General features: G+C 55.0%; 1 protein-coding gene across 1 annotated transcript in view; it reads left to right on the forward strand.

Annotated features, from left to right (window-relative positions):
* LOC137385098 (AMP deaminase 3-like) overlaps positions 1–20,684 on the forward strand; it is a 115,498-nt gene that overhangs the window by 75,890 nt on the left and 18,924 nt on the right. Inside the window, exons 4-8 of the mRNA XM_068059863.1 lie at positions 10,275–10,488; positions 11,451–11,580; positions 12,537–12,731; positions 13,428–13,559; positions 14,965–15,128. Of these exons, the coding sequence (XP_067915964.1) occupies positions 10,275–10,488; positions 11,451–11,580; positions 12,537–12,731; positions 13,428–13,559; positions 14,965–15,128 (835 nt within the window). The remainder of the gene's footprint in view (positions 1–10,274; positions 10,489–11,450; positions 11,581–12,536; positions 12,732–13,427; positions 13,560–14,964; positions 15,129–20,684) is intronic.

A 20,684-nucleotide genomic window follows, 5' to 3' on the forward strand; every position in this document is an offset into this window, starting at 1 on the left:
GATGAGGGCGATGATGCAGGTCTGGGCCGACCCAGTCCCGCAGAGCCGAATATAACTCAACCGGTAAGCCGTCGCTTCTGGGACCTCTCCTCGTCTCAAAGGACCTGACGGCGTTTGTCAGCTCATCCAGAGCTGGCGTTTGTCCAGTCTCTATCGGTGAACTGTCGCCACAGCAGACAGATCCAAACTAAAGCTGAGCTGCGATCGCTCGATGCTGATACTTAGTATAAAGTGGGGACATCCTGTCAAGGTAATGTAGAGGGAGCTTTACTCTGTATCTAAACCCATGCTGTACCTGCCCTGAGAGTGTTTGATGGAGACAGTGCAGAGGGAGCTTTACTCTGTATCTAAACCCTTTTTTTTTTTTCTTTTCTTCTTTATTAAAAACAGAAATAAACAAAAACTCAAATTAAAATGCCATTCTCGGCGTCGACAATGCACTCCAGTCCATGCGGTGCCCACCGGTCACGGAAGGCCTCAAGCGTACCGACGGACACCGCATGCTCCTTCTCCAGGGACACCCGGGCACGAACGTAACCGCGGAAGAGGGGCAGGCAATCGGGGAGGACGGAACCCCCGACGGCCCGCAGCCTGGACCTGTGAATTGCCACCTTGGCCAGGCCCAGGAGCAGACCGACGAGGAGATCCTCCTCCCGGCCCAAGCCCCTCCGCACCGGGTGCCCAAAGATCAGGAGCGTGGGACCGAAGTGCAGCCAGAATCTGAGGAGCAGCCCCTTCAAATACTCAAAGAGGGGCTGCAACCTCGCACACTCCGTGTAAACGTGGAACACGGACTCGTCCAGGCCGCAGAAAGTACAGGCGGCCTGGGAGTCCGTGAACCTACTTAAAAGTCTATTGCACGGGACTGCTCTGTGCAGCACCCTCCACCCCAGGTCCCCGATGGAAAGGGGGAAGACTCCCGCGTAGAGAGACCTCCATCGGGGTTTCCCCTCGCCGCCAGATGGCAACGCGGACCGCCAGGGCGTGTCCGGCCGGCTGACGAGGGCGAGGAAGTGGAGAGTGTGCAGGAGCAGCCCGTACAGGAAACCCCTCCACGCCGATTGGAATGGCACGGAGGGCATTTCCGAGAGGCGGCTCAGGTTGTGCGGGACCGGCTCCCGAGGAGGGTTTCGGGGCCTGGGTCCGATGAGCAGTTCCGGCCGAGCGGGGGTCAGCTCGGCCGGGATCGCTCCGCACTCCCGAGCCCCCTCGCCACCCGCAGTGAGGGGCGTCCCGGGGGTTTCGGCTACTCCTCCGCCCGCCGGACCATCCCCGGAGTCGGCCGCCCGGACAGCCGAGGCGCTCTCCTCCGCCGGCGGGGGAGCGCCCTGACTGGAGGCGACCATGTTCCAGACTCGGAAAAGATCCCGGTAAAAGACAGGCAACTCCCTCAGAGAGGCACGGCTAACGGACTCCACCGGGAGCTGCGTGTCGTCTTGAAGGCAGTGACACTGGCGGAAAAAATACGTCGCCAGCGCACACCATCTGGGAGGACGCTCGACGTACAGGTATCTCTGCAGGGTCCGACGGCGGAGAGTCGCAGCCTGGGTGCGGACGCACACCAGCGATTGACCGCCCTCCTCAATCGGGAGACTCAGGACCGCGGCAGAGACCCAGTGTTTCCTCTTGCCCCAGAAGAAATCGACGAGTTTCTTCTGGATCTTGGTGACAAATACAGGGGGCGGGGAAAAGTGACCAACCGGTACCACAACATGGAGGCCACCAGTTGGTTTATGACCAACGCTCGGCCCCTGTAGGAAAGCACTCGGAGCAGTCCTGTCCAGCGCCCCAGCCGAGCGGTGACTTTCGCCTCCAACTCCTGCCAGTTTGCCGGCCAGGCTTCCTCAGCGGGGCTAAAGTGGACTCCCAGATAGAGGAGGTGCGTGGTGCTCCACGCAAAAGGTGTCATCTCCTCCGGCAGGGAGTCCACCTGCCACTGACCAACCAGGAGTCCGGAACATTTCTCCCAATTGATCCTCGCGGAGGACACGGCAGAAAAAGTCTGCTGGCAGTCGCGCATCCTCCGCAAGTCAACGGGATCTGTGATTGCGAGGAGCACGTCGTCGGCGTAAGCCGAGAGGACGACCCGCATGGCTGGCTCGCGCAGGGCCAATCCCGTCAACCTCCTGCGAAGCAGGCACAGGAAGGGCTCCACGCAGATGGTATACAATTGGCCGGACATGGGGCATCCCTGACGCACTCCTCTCCCAAAGCGAAGGGGCGCCATCAAGGACCCGTTAACTTTGACTAGACACTCTGCGGCGGCGTATAAAAGTCGGACCCGGGCCACAAAGGTAATCGTGATCCACCCTGTCGAACGCCTTCTCCTGATCGAGGGAGAGAAAGGCGACCGACTGACCAGTCCTCTGGGAAAGATGGATCAGGTCCTGGACCAGGTGGATGTTGTCCTGGATGGACCGGCCCGTGACCGTGTAGGACTGGTCGGAGTGGATCATGTGGGCCAGCACGGAGCCCAGGCGGGTAGACATAGCCCGGGCAAAGATCTTTTAATCTGTGCTGAGGAGGGAGACCGGACGCCAGTATTTAAGCAGGCAGAGATTGCCCCTCTTCGGCAGCAGGACGATGACCGCCCTGCGCCACGAGAGGGGCATCTCCCCGGTCGCCAGGCTTTCCCCCAGGACCCGCGCGTAATCGTCCCCCAGGACGTGCCAGAACGCCCTGAGGAACTCCACGGTCAACCCATCCAGCCCTGGGGATTTGCCCCTCGAAAGCTGGTGGAGGGCGCCAGTCAGCTCCGCCAACGTGAGCGGAGCCTCCAATCCTTCGACGCCCTCCGGGCTGACCTGCGGCAGGTCCTCCCACAAAACTCTGCGCGCATCCTCGCTGTACGGATCCGGAGAGAACAACGCACTGTAATACGTCCGGACCAGGAGGCCCATTCCCTCCGGATCCGTGATGGAGGATCCGTCGTCAGCTAGCAGCTCAACGAACGTCTTACAGACCCCCCGCCATTTTTCCAGCGAGTAGAAGAAGGGTGAGGCGCGATCCAAATCTTCCAGGATCTGGATCAGCGACCTCACGTACGCGCCTCGGGACCCTATGAGCTGCAGGTCGCTCAGCGCGCCATTCTTCTCTTTGTACGCCTGCCACAGGGCCGGGTCCACGACGGCATGACCGAGGCGGGACTCCAAGTCGAGCACCTCCCTCTCAAGGCGCCCGATCTCGGCTTCCCGCCTCTTGGTCGACCCCTTCGCGTACTCCTGACAGAGGACGCGGATGTGAGTCTTGCCCACATCCCACCATAGCCTCAAGGAGGGGAAGCCCCCCTGCTTCCTTCTCCAGTCGGCCCAGAATCGACAGAACGAGTCCCGGAATCGCTCGTCCTCCAGCGGCCGGTTGTTAAAGTGCCAGTATGCAGACCCCGCCCGCGTGCGGAGCGGAGTGAACTCCGCCCACACCAGGTGGTGGTCCGAGCACGGCACCAGCCGCATGGAGGCCGCCGAGACGCGGGAGATGTACGCCTGCGAAATGTAGAGGCGGTCGATTCGCGACCCCCCTCCTCCAGACCTCCACGTGAAGGCGCTGGAGTCGGGATGGAGATTCCGCCAGACGTCCACCAAGTTAAGGGAGCTGATCAGTCCCCTCAACTTCTCTACCGACGCTTGGCCGCGCTGGGGACCGGAGCGATCCCCCACCTCGAGGGTGCAGTTAAAATCCCCCCCGAGGATGATGCACTCGCCGTTATTGATGGAGCTCAAGAGAGCGGACACTTCTTCAAAGAATCGCGCTTGCAACGCGCCGGGCCTGGGCGCGTACACGTTCACAAAGTGGAGCGGCACGCTACCCAGGCGAACGGCGAGGTGGAGCAAGCGGCCCGGCACTAGCTCCTTGACCCCCAAGATCTCCGGCTGAAAAGTCGGGGCCAACAAGATAGCCACCCCACTAGAAATAGGGGTGAGGTGACTCATGTAGACCCCACCCTGCCAATCCAGGAGCCAGGTGGCTTCGTCTCCTGGAACGGTGTGGGTTTCCTGCAGAAAGCTCACCACATATCTCCCTTCCCTGAGGACTGAGAGATTGTGAAATCTGCGGTGAGCCCCTTTGCTGCCATTGATGTTGAGGCTGGCTATGGTTATCTTCATGTCAAAGGTACTTAAAACCCGTCACAAACACCTCACTGTGAGGAGGGAGTGGAAGTGCACCTGGCCTTCCACTCCCCCAGCAACCCATTGAGGAACACATTAAAACGGCGCCTCTCAACCAGTTTCATGTCCGCGCGCTTGCCCGCTATCTTAAGGGCGGCACGGACGGACTGTATGATCAGCGCCAGATTCGACCAACGGCCGAGGGCTAGCTGAACTTTATTGCGGCAACCCCTGCAAGCCGCGAGGAAATCCCGGAGTTCCGCCGTGGGGATGAGAGGAGATTCGGTGGGAGGCACGAGGGACTCCACCACCTCACTGGCGATGGAATCAAGATCATCCTCCGTGCCCCGCACCGAATCCCCATCCTCCTCCGGGTCGTCACCACCAGCGGCCGACACATCCACCACACACTGTGGGGCGGACGTCCCGGCCGCGCCAGCTGGTCCCACCTCCGTCACGATCCCACCCCCAGGATCGATGGCGGAGGAGTCCTCTCTGGGTTCTATTGTGAAACTGGAGCCTGTCGGCACCAGCGGTTCAGGACCCCCCTCCACCTCCGTCCCCAGGCCAATGAGTGGTCCAGGGGAGACAGATGTTCCGGACTCCGGGAAACCAGCCGGAGCCGAGACTGGAGGCGGAGGGAGGAGGCTATCTCCCGCTCCGCCAGCACCCACAGGCCCAGCAGATGGGGCAGCATTCTCAGTTATAACTGGGTCGGGTGTCTCCTGGTTGGTGGTGGACTCCGGCTGGGAGGCCCGACCCTCTGGGGCCTCGCCCTCCCCTTCATTCAGGGCACCCGACCCAGTAGCAGTGGCAGAATGGGCGGCGTCCCCAGGCTCCCCCACAAGCAGGGCCCCACTTGCTCCTTCAGGAGTCCTTCAGGAGGGCCTTGCCCTCCCCTCCATCCTGAGGAATAGAGTGCTCCTGCCCGGACTTTGGTGGCGATAGGGGAAACCTGGGGACCCAAAAGAGGAGACAGCTCCCCTCCAACAGATGGGCCCTGCGCCTCAGGGCCCCTTGTTACCTCTGTGGAGGGGTGCCTTCTCCTCTTTTTCCCAGTTGTGTGCGGTGGCTCAGAGACTTCCATATCATCAGAGGCCTCCACCTCCACACTCTCCTTTTTTTTATTCACCCTGGGCCTGAGCCCAGCCCTGGGGCAAGTTGACTTCCCTAGATCGGGCCTTGGGCTGAGCTCAGACTCGGGTAGTGTCACGGTGTCCAGGGGACGCGCCTCTCGATGTTTATTTCTCCTCCGTGCCTTCCTTCCACTTGGACGGTCACCCCACTCCCTGCCGGAGGCCGTGAAAACCACAGCCTCCGGTACCGACTGAATGGTATCTGGTGGTGGTGTAGGGGGGGTGGGAGGAGGTGCAGCGTCGCCACCCTGGGCTGCCGAGTTGGAGTTGGCAGCCGGGAGGTTGGGGCAGTTCTTACAAACATGCCCCACCCCCTTACAGACATGGCACCGCACCCCGTCCAAGGTCCAGAAGACGCGGTAGGCCGTCCCCTGGAATTCTACATTAAAGTGGCCCTCTGTCACCTCGTCCCGCGCCAGCTGCATGAATAACTGGCGGCGGAAGGAGTACACGTGTCGGAGGCTGTTCTCCCGAAGACCGAGCGGGACTGGGGTGAGCCCCGTCTTTACCTCCCCCAGATGGTGCAGGGCAGGTGGGGAAGGAGGAGCTCACCAGGAATGAAGGGCGGGACATTGGATAGAATGAGCCTTTGCGCAGTGGCCTCCAGGGGGTCCACTGGCAGAAAGGTCCCGCCCACGGTGAGCCCCTTGCTCAGAGCCAGGGACACCGCCCGCTCGGTCCTCAGGAACAACACTGCCTTCCCATACATTTTAGAGGCAGCAACAATGGCCGAAGGGCCGACAACCTCGGCCGTTGCTTTCACGCATGCCTCGATAGTCATGTTCGGGTGGACGTAGCTCTTGACCCCATGCTTCGATGTTAATAAAGCAAACGGTGACGGGGCAACAGGTGCAGCTGCAGCAGCCGCAGCAGCATATGAACGGGAAGGCCCCGCCACCGGCGAAGAGGGGCTTGCCATGGGGTCGCAGAGCTACGCCCACCCCCAAGAAACAAAGCACACAACAGTTTTCTTTAACACAAACAATATGATGGGGGAGGTGGGGATGGGAGTACAGGAGGATAGGGTTGAAAAGGACAAGGAGAGGAGAGGATAGGTGGCCGAGTGATGGAATAGAGAGAACAGCTGCGAGGATGTTACAGTTCACTTGGTGGTCACTTGGTGGTTGGAGCACCTTCCTGCAGAGTCTACAGTTCAATCTTCCAGTTAGGGGAGGGCTCTTCGCCCGGGTCGGCTAGAGCCGCCCGGTTCTCTCCCTTTTCTGTTGTTGTATTAAGCTAGTCTTCAGCCGGGCAGCTCCAGCCGTCCCGAGCCACACAGTTGGGGGTGGGGAGGGAGCCCCTTCTGTGCAGGATGGCAGATAAACACAAGACCAAATACAAGGGCTCCCTATAGAATTTGGCAGCCCCACCCCTGGATCTTCCGGTGCCTCCTCCCTCCCCCAACAGTCCAAACAACCAACAGTTCTCTGGTGCTCCAACACCCACCTCTCCAAAATGACTTGCAGGTCTTCTTAATCGTTGAAAAAGTGCAACAGTTCCTCAGTAAATGCAGCTGTCTCCACTCTATAGTCACCTCTTTGCAGTTATTCCACTCTCCACTCTGCAATTGCTGCAACACAGGTGCAGCTGCTCCCCCTGATTGCTGGCAGGAAGTGCTCCAAATTGACCAGCCAATCCCCGTTTTTTTTTTTAAATAACTTTATTAAAACCAGATAAATAAACAAAAAACTCAAATTAAAATGCCATTCTCGGCGTCGACAATGCACTCCAGTCCCTGCGGTGCCCACCGGTCGCGGAAGGCCTCAAGCGTACCGGCGGACACCGCATGCTCCTTTTCCAGGGACACCCGGGCGCGAACGTAACCGCGGAAGAGGGGCAGGCAATTGGGGAGGACGGACCCCCCGACGGCCCGCAACCTGGACCTGTGAATTGCCACCTTGGCCAGGCCCAGGAGCAGACCGACGAGGAGATCCTCCTCCCGGCCCAAGCCCCTCCGCACCGGGTGCCCAAAGATCAGGAGCGTGGGACTGAAGTGCAGCCAGAATTTGAGGAGCAGCCCCTTCAGATACTCAAATAGGGGCTGCAACCTCGCACACTCCATATAAATGTGGAACACGGACTCGTGCAGGCTGCAGAAAGTACAGGTGGCCTGGGAGTCCGTGAACCTACTTAAAAGCCTATTGCACGGGACTGCTCTGTGCAGCACCCTCCACCCCAGGTCCCCGATGTAAAGGGGGAAGACTCCCGCGTAGAGAGACCTCCATCGGGGTTTCCCCTCGCCGCCAGATCGCAACGCGGACCGTCAGGGCGTGTCCGGCCGGCTGACGAGGGCGAGGAAGTGGAGAGTGTGCAGGAGCAGCCCGTACAGGAAACCCCTCCGCGCCGATTGGAATGGCACGGAGGGCATTTCCGAGAGGCGGCTCGGGTTGTGTGGGACCGGCTCCCGAGGAGGGTTTCGGGGCCTGGGTCCGATGAGCAGTTCCGGCCGAGCGGGGGTCAGCTCGGCCGGGATCGCTCCGCACTCCCCGTGCTGTACCTGCCCTCGGAGTGTTTGATGGGGACAGTGTCGAGGGAGCTTTACTCTGTATCTAACCCCGTTTTTTTTTTTTTGTTTTTTTTTTCTTATTTCTATTTTTTTTTTTCATTTTCTTTTTTTTTAGTTTTTTTTTCTTATTTCTATTTTTTTTTTCATTTTCTTTTTTTCCCCTTTTTTTTTGCTTTACTCTGTGTCTATCCCGTGCTGTACCTGCCCTGGGAGTATTTGATGGGACAGTGTAGAGGGAGCTTTACTCTGTGTCTATCCCGTGCTGTACCTGCCCTGGGAGTATTTGATGGGGACAGTGTATAGGGAGTTTTACTCTGTATCTAACCCGTGCTGTACCTGTCCTGGGAGTATTTGATGGGGACAGTGTCGAGGGAGCTTTACTCTGTATCTAACCCCATGCTGTACCTGTCCTGGGAGTGTTTGATGGGACAGTGTAGAGGGAGCTTTACTCTGTGTCTATCCCGTGCTGTACCTGCCCTGGGAGTATTTGATGGGGACAGTGTATAGGGAGTTTTACTCTGTATCTAACCCGTGCTGTACCTGTCCTGGGAGTATTTGATGGGGACAGTGTCGAGGGAGCTTTACTCTGTATCTAACCCCATGCTGTACCTGTCCTGGGAGTGTTTGATGGGGACAGTGTGGAGGGAGATTTACTCTGTATCTAACCCCGTTTTTTTTTTTCTTTCTTTTTTTTTTAGGTGGCCTTTATACCCCAGGCCCCTTTTATATAATCTATGTCGAGGGGGCCTTTATTCCTCAGGCCCCCTTTATATACATAATTTTAAAATAACTTTGTTAAAACCAGATAAATAAACAAAACTCAAATTAAAATGCCATTCTCGGCGTCGACGATGCACTCCAGTCCTTGCGGTGCCCACCGGTCGCGGAAGGCCTCAAGCGTACCGGCGGACACCGCAATGTATCTAACCCCGTTTTTTTTTTTGTTTTTTTCTTTTCTTTTTTTTTTGTTTCAAAATCTTCGTCTGTCTCCGTCTCCCTGCAGCAGTTTCACAGCCTCCAACTCACAGTCCACAATCAGTAGTCAGCTTAGACTCGTTGTGCACCCAACAGTCAGTGATCCCAATTAGACAGCAGTCAACCCCCGTGCTGTACCCCCCCTGGGAGTGTTTGATGGGGACAGTGTAGAGGGAGCTTTCTTCTTTGGCCTCCTTGTCTCGAGAGACAATGGGTAAGCGCCTGGAGGTGGTCAGTGGTTTGTGAAACAGTGCCTGGAGTGGCTATAAAGGCCAATTCTAGAGTGACAGACTCTTCCACAGGTGCTGCAGATAAAATTGGTTGTCGGGGCTGTTGCACAGTTGGCTCTCCCCTTGCACTTCTGTCTTTTTTCCTCCCGACTGCTAAGTCTCTTCGACTCGCCACTCTTTAGCCCCGCCTTTATGGCTGCCCGCCAGCTCTGGCGATCGCTGGCAACTGACTCCCACGACTTGTGATCAATGTCACAGGACTTCATGTCGCGTTTGCAGATGTCTTTAAAGCGGAGACATGGACGGCCGGTGGGTCTTATACCAGTGGCGAGCTCGCTGTACAATGTGTCCTTGGGGATCCTGCCATCTTCCATGCAGCTTTACTCTGTATCTAACCCGGTTTTTTTTTTGTTTTTACACTTTGCAAACAGCTGCTATGTTGCTGCAGCCCTGTTGATGTCGCTGGTGAGCTATTAGACTCAGCACTGCCACCAGCAGGATCCATGTGGTATTGTAACCTTGATTCCATTGAAAGCCACAAACCACCCCTCCCCTCACCTCCCATTCATCCTGCATTGTAAGATAGGCTGTTATTCCCTGTGTCAAGAGGAATAAAATGTAATAACCATATGCCAAGGTGGCATGCAACCTGGACATGAACCCAGGCTCAAAAGTCTTCTCCCTCTGCTGGCTTTACTCTGTATCAAACTTGTGCTGTACCTGCCCTGGGAGTGTTGGATGGGGACAGTGTAGAGTGAGCTTTACTCTGTAGCTAACCCCCTTTGTTTTGAAGGTGGCCTTTATACCCCAGGCCCCTTTTATGTATGTTATGTCAAGGGGGCCTTTATTCATCAGGCCCCCTTTTTTTTTAAAAGAAAGGTTCTCCGCAGTGTCCTGGGCCGAATATTTATCCCTCAGCCAACATTTGTTCGATAAAAAAGGAAGCTCCACATGATTTGCATCACTATCACGTTGCTTTCTTGTGGGATCTTGCTGTGCGAAAATTGGACTTTGGCGTTTCCTAAATTACAAAAGTGGCTACCCTTTTTGAAAAGAAGTCATTAATTGGCCGTGAAGAGTTTTGGGGATGAGTTCTTGAAAGGTGCTTTGCGAATGGGAGTGGGTTTTCTTCATTCTCTGTGTCAGAGGGGTTGTGAAGCCTCTGCAGGGGAATAGCCCGGTGTTGATCGCTGCATGGCAGGGCCACCAACAGCTATGAGGCCCGGGCCTTGGGGAGTGAAGGGGCCTCCGCGCGAGACCTTAAGAAGGTTTCCGTCAGCCCAGCCTCGATCTGATCTGCTGCTTTCCCTTCTCTTCTTAGATTTCACTTGCTATCCTGCAGACATGTCCCAGGCCCTGAGTGAGGAGGGCATCCCTGCGGACCTCCCCTCCAGGCTAGAGATGAGGAACGGCATCCTCACCCTGCTGGACTGTGCTGGGAATCTCTACACCCCGGAGTCCCTCCGCTACCCCGATCATTCGGAGTACACAGAGGACCTGAAGACTGTCCTACAGATTATCTCAAACGGACCATTGTAAGCAGCTCCTGAACGGCACTGGATGCACGAAGAGGATTAATCCTCACTGCCAGATCCTAACTGTCCAGTGTAATTCACACAACAGCTGTATTATTCTCTATCTCTTCTTCTGCATGCTATTTATCTCTCCCTCTTCCTCTCCCTCCTCACTCTTCCCCTCTCACTCTCCACTCCATCTCTCTTTCTTTCCACCCTTTCCCTATTTCTCTCCCTCCTCACTCTCTTTCTTTCCACCCTTTCCCTCTTTCTCTCCCTCCTCACTCTCTTTTTCCACTCTGTATCTCCCCCTCTCTCTCTCCATCCTCACTCTCACTCCACTCTGTATCTCCCCCCTCTTTCTCTCCCTCCTCACTCTCTCTCTCTCACTCTCTTTCCACTCTGTATCTCCCCCTCTCTCTTTCTCTCCCTCCTCACTCTCTTTCCACTCTGTATCTCACCTATCTCCCTCTTTCTCTCCCTCCTCACTCTCTCTCTCTCACTCTCTTTCCACTCTGTATCTCCCCCTCTCTCTCTCCATCCTCACTCTCACTCCACTCTGTATCTCCCCTCTCCCTCTTTCTCTCCCTCCTCACCCTCGCTCTCTGCTCTCTCTCTCTTTCCACTCTGTATCTCCCTCTCTCCCTCTTTCTCTTTTACCTCATTCTTCCTCTGTCTCTCCACTATCTCTCTCTGACTCCCTTTTGCCCTTCTCTCCCTCCTCCTCTCACTGTCTATCATTCACTCGCTTCTCTCCCCCACTGTCTCTCACTCCCACTGTCTCTTCCTCTCCCTTTCCTTCCCATTTAACGCCCTCTTGAATGTGGATTTCTTTCCCAATTGCAAGAGCTATTGTAACCAGAGCTGCAGATTCTCTCTCTCGCTCTTCCTTCTCTTTCTCCCTCTTTATTCCTCTGTCTCCTTCTCTCCCTCTCCTTCCCATGTAATACCCTGTCTAATGTGGATTTCATTTTCAATTCCAGGAAGACCTATTGTAACATGAGACTGAAGATTCTCAACTCGAAGTTCCACCTCCATCTGCTGGTCAATGAGAAGAAGGAGTTTGTTGATCTGCAGGCTGCCTCGCACAGTGACTTTTACAATGTGGGCAAGGTGGGGGCATGAGCAGCGGGGTCAAGGGTGGTGGAGTCAAAGGTCGGGCAAGAGTGGGGGACCCATGGTGCTGAAGAAAGGTTGATGGCTCGAGGTTGGGGATCAAGGCTGGGGGCCAAGGATGGTGTAGTCGAAGTTGGGGATCGAGGTTGGGATCAAGGCTGCGGGTCAAGTTTGGGGGTCAAGGTTGGTGGGTCTAGGTCGAGGGCCAAGCTTGGGGGTCAAGGTTGGTGGGTCGAGGTTGGTGGGTCAAGGTTGGTGGGTCCAGGTTGGGGGGTCCAGGTTGGTGGGTCGAGGTTGGTGGGTCGAGGTTGGTGGGTCGAGGTTGGTGGGTCGAGGTTGGTGGGTCGAGGTTGGGGATCAAAGTTGGCGGTAAAGGAAATAAAACACTGGAGAGATGTAAAACGGATTATTCTCGGTCTGCCTGTCTCTCTCTCTCTCCCTGTCTCTATCCCTCTGTCTCTGTCTGTCTGTCTGACTCTGGCTTTCTCTCTCTGTCTCCTACTCTTGCTTTCTGCCCCTGACTCTCTCTTTCTCTGGCCCTGTCTCTCTCTCCCTCTCTTTGTCTCAGTCTCATTGACTCTCTCAGTATCTCTCTCTCTCTGCCTTCCCTCTCTCTCTGTCCCTTTCTCTCTCTCTCCGTCTCCCTCTTCTCTTTCTGTCTCTTTGTCCCTGTCTCAGTGACTCTCTCTGTCTCTCTCTCATTGACTCTCCCTCTCTCTGTCCCTAGCACTCTCTCTCGCCAACTCTCTCTCTCTTTCTGTCGCTGTCTCACTGTCTCTCTCGTTCTCACTAACACTCTCAGTCTTGTATCTCTCTCTATCTCTCTCAGTCTCATTGACTCTCTGTCTCATTGACTCTCTCTCAGTCTGTCTCTGTCTCAGTCTCAGACTCACTTGTTCTCTCTCACTTTCTCTGTGCCCCACTGCTAATGCTCCTTCTCCTGTACTGTACAGGTAGACACACACATCCATGCCGCAGCCTGCATGAACCAGAACATGCTCCTGCAGTTCATTCGCAAGACGTACAAACGGGATTCGGAGCGCGTGGTGCGGGAGAACGGCGGCAAGAAGTTAACACTCCGCGAGCTCTTTCAATGCCTCAATCTTAATCCAGACAACATGGATATTGATGCCCTCAACGTGCACGCAGTAAGTGTGGGGGTGAAATATCAACCTGAGCTAACCATCATAGGCCAGGAAAGGCCCAGGCTCCAATCCCGGCCTAGTGCTGGATTAGCCTGATCACTCCTTGTGTGGTACTGAGCCCCATATACATAGAGCAAGAAAGGCCCAGGCTTCAATCCCGGCCGAGTGCTGGATTAGCCTGATCACTCCTTGTGTGGTACTGAGCCCCACATACGTAGAGCAGGAAAGGCCCAGGCTCCAATCCCGGCCTAGTGCTGGATTAGCCTGATCACTCCTTATGTGGTACTGAGCCCCACATACATAGAGCAGGAAAGGCCCAGGCTCCAATCCAGGCCTAGTGCTGGATTAGCCTGATCACTCCTTGTGTGGTACTGAGCCCCACATACATAGAGCAGGAAAGGCCCAGGCTTCAATCCCGGCCTAGTGCTGGATTAGCCTGATCACTCCTTGTGTGGTACTGAGCCCCACATACATAGAGCAGGAAAGGCCCAGGCTTCAATCCCGGCCTAGTGCTGGATTAGCCTGATCACTCCTTGTGTGGTACTGAGCCCCATATACATAGAGCAGGAAAGGCCCAGGATCCAATCCCGGCCTGTGCTGTGCTGGTGACGAACTGTAGTTTCGATGTAAAGCTTCCTGGTTTTGATCTTTGATTGCTTCTTTATTGTGACTAACAAGTTTCTGATTTCCTTCTTCTAGGACCGTGAAACCTTTCAGAGATTTGACAGGTTCAATGAGAAGTACAATCCAGTTGGAGCCAATGAACTTCGAATCTTGTATCTCAAAACCAACAACTTCATCAGGGGTGAATACTTCGCAGCATTGGTAAAGGTAGGACTGGGGGTCAGAAACAAAAGTTAGTGTACAGATATCTCCCTGAGAGAGAGGGACTGAGAGACACCAGTCAGTGTACAGATATCACCCTGAGAGAGAGGGGACTGAGAGACACCAGTCAGTGTACAGATATCTCCCTGAGAGAGAGGGGACTTAGAGACACCAGTCAGTGTACAGATATCTCCCTGAGAGACAGGGGACTGAGAGACACTAGTCAGTGTACAGACATCTCCCTGAGAGAGAGGGGACTGAGAGACACCAGTCAGTGTACAGATATCTCCCTGAGAGAGAGGGGACTGAGAGACACCAGTCAGTGTACAGATATCACCCTGAGAGAGAGAGAGTGAGAGACACCAGTCAGTGTACAGATATCACCCTGAGAGAGAGAGACTGAGAGACACCAGTCAGTGTACAGATAGCTCCCTGAGAGAGAGGGGACTGAGAGACACCAGTCAGTGTACAGATATCTCCCTGAGAGAGAGGGGACTGAGAGACACCAGTCAGTGTACAGATATCACCCTGAGAGAGAGGGGACTGAGAGACACCAGTCAGTGTACAGATATCACCCTGAGAGAGAGGGGACTGAGAGACACCAGTCAGTGTACAGATATCTCCCTGAGAGAGAGGGGACTGAGAGACACCAGTCAGTGTACAGATATCACCCTGAGAGAGAGGGGACTGAGAGACACCAGTCAGTGTACAGGTATCTCCCTGAGAGAGAGGGGACTGAGAGACACCAGTCAGTGTGCAGGTATCTCCCTGAGAGAGAGGGGACTGAGAGACACCAGTCAGTGTATAGACATCTCCCTGAGAGAGAGGGGACTTAGAGACACCAGTCAGTGTACAGATATCTCCCTGAGAGAGAGGGGACTGAGAGACACGAGTCAGTGTACAGATATCTCCCTGAGAGAGAGGGGACTGAGAGACACCAGTCAGTGTACAGATATCTCCCTGAGAGAGAGGGGACTGAGAGACATGAGTCAGTGTACAGATATCACCCTGAGAGAGAGGGGACTTAGAGACACCAGTCAGTGTACAGATATCTCCCTGAGAGAGAGGGGACAGAGAGACACCAGTCAGTGTACAGATATCTCCCTGAGAGAGAGGGGACTGAGAGACACCAGTCAGTGTACAGGTATCTCCCTGAGAGAGAGGGGACTGAGAGACACCAGTCAGTGTGCAGGTATCTCCCTGAGAGAGAGGGGACTGAGAGACACCAGTCAGTGTATAGACATCTCCCTGAGAGAGAGGGGACTTAGAGACACCAGTCAGTGTACAGGTATCTCCCTGAGAGAGAGGGGACTGAGAGACACCAGTCAGTGTACAGATATCTCCCTGAGGGGACTCTGGGGCTCTGCTATGTGAACAACTCTATGATTTAAACTGTTTCTTGTGCCGCCAGGAATTCGTCGTTTCCCTCGACGATGCGTCCAATCAGTTTGCAGAGTTGCGGCTGTCAATTTATGGCAGCGGGCCCAATGAATGGAAGGATCTTGCCGACTGGTTCTTTGATCACAAAGTCTGCTCTCCAAAGGTCCGCTGGATGATTCAAGTGCCCCGGATCTAGTGAGTGAAACTTTGGAATGACAGGTTAGGGAAAAGCATCCAGCTGGTCAGAGAGAGACAACTCAAGATAGATAGGCAGGAAGAGGAGGGAGGGAGAGACAGAGGGAGAGAGAGCGAGAGAAAGTGAGTTCGCTAGAGTGGGGCATGCAAAAAGATAGGAATTGGGAAATACTGATAGAGACGGGAATTGATAGAGGGATAGAGAGTGAGACAGGTTTGGGAGAAATGAGGATCGGGCAGGAGAGAGAGAGACCGAGGGAAGGCGAACGAGGAGGTCGAGCTATTTTGTCATTGAGACACTGAGAGTGAGTGAAATAAAAAGCGACAGAGAGACAGTAGGAGAGAGTCAAATAGGGACAGACAACAGGTGAAAGAGACAGAGAGAGATAGAGAGAGAAATAGATGAAGATACACAAGAGAGAGACAATCAGCGAGACTCAGGAAGAGATACAAAGAGAGTCAGAGAAAGAGAGAGAGAGACAGGGAGAGAGTCAAAGAGAGCGAAAGAGACAAATAGGAGGACTTAGACAGATAGAAAGAGAGAGAGGAAGATACAGAGAGAGAGGGGGAGGCATAGAGAGAAAGAGACAGAGAGGAAGATATGGAGAGAAAGAGACAGAGAGAGTAAGAGGGAAGGATAGGCAGAGAGCGAGAGAGTCAGAGAGAGAGGAAGATACAGAGAGGGAGACAGAAAGAGCTAGAGTGACAGAGAGAGAAGGAGGCACAAGCAGAGAGAAACAGAGAAAGAGAAACAGAGAGAAAGACACAAACGGAGGCAAGAAAGAGAGAGACAGAAAAGAGAGAGACACAAAGAAAAAGAGAGACCCAGAGACAGAGGGAGAGACTGAGAGACAGAGACAGAGAGAAACAGTGAGTGAAAGAGGGAAAAACAGAGAGAGACAGTCTCTGTCTATGTCCCCCTCTTTATCTCTCTGTCTCTCTTTGACTCTATCTCTGTCTGTCGCTCTCTCTTTCTCTGACTCTCTCTGTCCCTCTTCCTGAGTCTCTCTGGTTGTCTCTCTCTTGTGTATCTTCAGACAGAGACAGAGAGAGAGAGAGACAGGGAGAGAAACAGGAAGAGACAAAGCGAGACAGAGAGGCAGACATTGATCGCAAAATTGACTGATAGAGAGGGAGAGAGAGACAGAGAAACAGAGAGAGAGAGATACACAGAGATACAGAGAGACAGACACATACAGAGAGAGAGAGACAGAGAGACAGACACATACAGAGACAGAGAGAGAGACAGAGAGACCGAGAGAGAGAGAGAGACAGAGAAAGATTGATACACAGAGATACAGAGAGATAGACAGAGAGAGAGAGAGAGAGAGACAGATACATACAGAGACAGAGAGAGAGACATACAGAGAGAGACATACAGAGAGAGAGGCAGAGACAGAGAGAGAGGCAGCGAGAGACATACACAGAGACAGAGAGACACAGAGACAGAGAGACAGAGAGAGAGAGAGAGACAGACACATACAGACACAGACACATACAGAGACATAGAGAGAGAGACAGAGAGAGAGACATACAGAGACAGAGACAGAGAGAGGGACATACAGAGAGAGAGACAGAGAGAGGGACATACAGAGAGAGAGACATACAGAGAGAGACACATACAGAGAGGCAGAGAGAGAGAGAGGCAGCGAGAGACACATACACAGAGAGAGAGCGAGAGACAGAGAGAGATAGAGAGAGAGAGAGAGAGAGAGAGACAGAAAGAGAGAGAGACATACAGAGAGAGAGAGAGAGAGAGACAGAGAGAGAGAGAGACAGAGAGAGCGAGAGAGATTGATTGCAAAATTGACAGATTGAGAGAGACCGAGAGAGACACAGAGAGAGAGACAGAGAGAGAGAGAGACAGAGACATAGAGAGAGAGGGAGACAGAGAGAGTGAGAGAGTGAGAGAGGCAGAGAGGGAGAGAGGCAGAGAGGGAGAGAGAGAGGCAGAGGCAGAGAGGGAGAGAGACAGAGAGAGAGAAAAGGACATTGTTGCAAAATTAACCGATTGCGAGAAAGGCAGTGACGGAAAGTGACAGAGAGTGACAGAGAGAGAGAGACATAGCAAGAGAGAGACATAGCGAGAGAGAGAGACATAGATATAGATAGATCACAAAACTGGCAGATTGAGAGAGAAGTAGTGATGGAGAAAGAGAGACAGAGAGAGAGACATCGACAGATTGCAAACTTGACAGATTGGGAGAAGGGCGGGCAGCGATGGAGAGAAAGAGAGAGAGAAAGAGAATACACAAGGAAAAGAGAGCACATGAGGATCAGCGATAGTGCGGGAGAGGGACAGAAAGGTAGAAAGTAACAAAGCCTGAGAGGGCGAAAAGGAAATGCACGAAAACAAAGAGAATAGTGAAAATACAAACAACAGACAGACAGAAGAAGAAATATTCAAAGAATAGCAAAGAGAGACAGAGATGTGTGAGCACGAGGCAGAGAAAACAAAACATTTGCATGTGTTAAAGACAGAGTGGGGAGACTGAATGTAAACTGAAGCTAGTATCAAGAGAATTTTACTCTGTATCTAACCCCGTTTTTTAAAAAATAACTTTACTAAGACGAGAAATAAACAAAAACTCAAATTAAAATGCCATTCTCGGCGTCGACAATGCACTCCAGTCCCTGTGGTGCCCACCGGTCGCGGAAGGCCTCAAGCGTACCGGCGGACACCGCATGCTCCTTCTCCAGGGACACCCGGGCGCGAACGTAACCGCGGAAGAGGGGCAGGCAATCGGGGAGGACGGAACCCCCGACGGTCTGCAACCTGGACCTGTGAATTGCCACCTTGGCCAGGCCCAGGAGCAGACCGACGAGGAGATCCTCCTCCCGGCCCAAGCCCCTCCGCACCGGGTGCCCAAAGATCAGGAGCGTGGGACTGAAGTGCAGCCAGAATTTGAGGAGCAGCCCCTTCAGATACTCAAATAGGGGCTGCAACCTCGCACACTCCGTGTAAACGTGGAACACGGACTCGTCCAGGCCGCAGAAAGTACAGGCGGCCTGGGAGTCCGTGAACCTACTTAAAAGTCTATTGCACGGGACTGCTCTGTGCAGCACCCTCCACCCCAGGTCCCCGATGGAAAGGGGGAAGACTCCCGCGTAGAGAGACCTCCATCGGGGTTTCCCCTCGCCGCCAGATGGCAACGCGGACCGCCAGGGCGTGTCCGGCCGGCCGACGAGGGCGAGGAAGTGGAGAGTGTGCAGGAGCAGCCCGTACAGGAAACCCCTCTGCGCCGATTGGAATGGCACGGAGGGCATTTCCGAGAGGCAGCTCGGGTTGTGCGTGACCGGCTCCTGAGGAGGGTTTCAGGGCCTGGGTCCGATGAGCAGTTCCGGCCGAGCAGGGGTCAGCTCCGCCGGGATCGCTCCGCACTCCCGAGCCCCCTCGCCACCCGCAGTGAGGGGCGTCCCGGGAGGTTCGGCTACTCCTCCGCCCGCCGGACCGTCCCCAGAGAAGGCCGCCCGGGCAGCCGAGGCGCTGTCCTCCGCCGGCGGGGGAACGCCCTGACTGGAGTAACCATGTTCCAGACTCGTAATAGATCCCGGTAAAAGACAGGCAATTCCCTCAGAGAGGCGCATCTAACGGACTCCATCGGGAGCTGTGTGTCGTCTTGAAGGCAGTGACACTGGCGGAAAAAATACGTCGCCAGCGCACACCATCAAGGAGGACGCTCGACGTACAGGTATCTCTGCAGGGTCCGAAGGCGGAGAGTCGCAGCCTGGGTGCGGACGCACACCAGCGACTGGCCGCCCTCCTCAATTGGGAGACTCTGGACTGCGGCAGAGACCCAGTGTTTCCTCTTGCCCCAGAAGAAATTGACGAGTCTCTTCTGGATCTTGCTGGCAAATGCAGGGGGCGGGGCCAAAGTGACCAACTGGTTCCACAACATGGAGGCCACCAGTTGGTTTATGACTAGCGTTCGGCCCCTGTAGGAAAGCACTCGGAGCAGTCCTGTCCAGCGCCCCAGTCGAGCGGTGACTTTCGCCTCCAACTCCTGCCAGTTTGCCGGCCAGGCTTCCTCAGTGGCGCTAAGATGGACTCCCAGATAGAGGAGGTGCGTGGTGCTCCACGCAAAAGGTGTTACCTCCTCCGGCAGGGAGTCCACCCGCCACTGACCCAGTAGGAGACCGGAACATTTCTCCCAATTGATCCTCACGGAGGACACGGCAGAAAAAGTCTGCTGGTAGTCGCGCATCATCCGCAAGTCAACGGGATCTGTGACCGCAAGGAGCACGTTATCGGCGTCAGCCGAGAGGACGACCCGCATGGCCGGCTCGTGCAGAGCCAATCCCGTCAACCTCCTGCGAAGCAGGCACAGGAAGGGCTCCACACAGATGATATACAATTGGCCGGACATGGGGCATCGCTGACGCATTCCTCTCCCAAAGCAAAGGGGCGCCGTCAAGGACCTGCTAACTTTGACCAGACACTCTGCGGCGGCGTATAAAAGTCAGACCTGGGCCACAAAATGCGGCCCGAGTCCGAAAGCGCGCAGAGTCCCGAAAAGGTATTCGTCATCCATCCTGTCCAACGCCTTCTCCTGATCGAGGGAGAGAAAGGTGACCGACAGACCAGTCCTCTGGGAAAGATGGATCAGGTCCCAGACCACGTGGATGTTGTCCTCGATGGACTGACCTGGGATTGTGTTGGACTGGTCGGGGTGGATAATGTGGGCCAGCAGGAAGCCCAGGTTGGTAGTCATAGCCCGGGCAAAAATCTTGTAATCTGTGCTGAGGAGGGAGAACGGATGACAGTTTTTAAGCAGGTGGAGATCGCCCCTCTTCGGCAACAGGACGATGACTGCCCTATGCCACGAGAGGGGCATCTCTCCGGCCACCAGGTTTTCCCCCAGGACCCACGCGTAATTGTCCCCCAGGACGTCCCAGAATGCCCTGAGGAACTCCACGGTCAGCTCGTCCAGCCCTGGGGATTTGCCCCTCGAGAGCTACTGGAGGGTGCTGGTCAGCTCCTCCAACGTGAGCGGAGCCTCCAATCCTTCGGCGCCCACCGGGCTGTACTTCGGCAAGTCCTCCCACAAAACTCTGCGCGCGTCCTCGCTGGATGGATCCGGAAAGAATAACGCACTGTAATAGGTACGGACCAAGAGGCCCATTCCCTCCGGATCCGTGATGGAGGATCCGTCGTCGGCCAGCAGCTCGACGAGCTGCTTACCCCGCCATTTTTCCAGTGAGTAGAAGAAGGGTGAGCCGCGGTCCAAATCTTCCAGGATCTGGATCCGTGACCTCACGTCTGCGCCTCGGGACCCTATGAGCTGCAGGTCCCTCAGCGCGCCCTTCTCTTTATACGCCTGCCACAGGGCCGGGTCCGTGACGGCATGACCAAGGTAGGACTCCAAGTCGAGCACCTCCCTCTCTCGGCGCCCGATCTTGGCTTCCCACCTCTTGGTCGACCCCTTCGCGCACTCCTGACAGAAGACGCGGATGTGAGTCTTGCCCACATCCCACCATAGCCTCAAGGAGGGGTAGCCCCCCTGCTTCCTTCTCCAGTCGGCCCAGAATCGACAGAACGAGTCCCGGAATCGCTCG

Source organism: Heterodontus francisci, chromosome 28 (genome assembly GCF_036365525.1).
Source record: "Heterodontus francisci isolate sHetFra1 chromosome 28, sHetFra1.hap1, whole genome shotgun sequence".
NCBI classification, from domain to species: Eukaryota; Metazoa; Chordata; class Chondrichthyes; order Heterodontiformes; family Heterodontidae; genus Heterodontus; species Heterodontus francisci.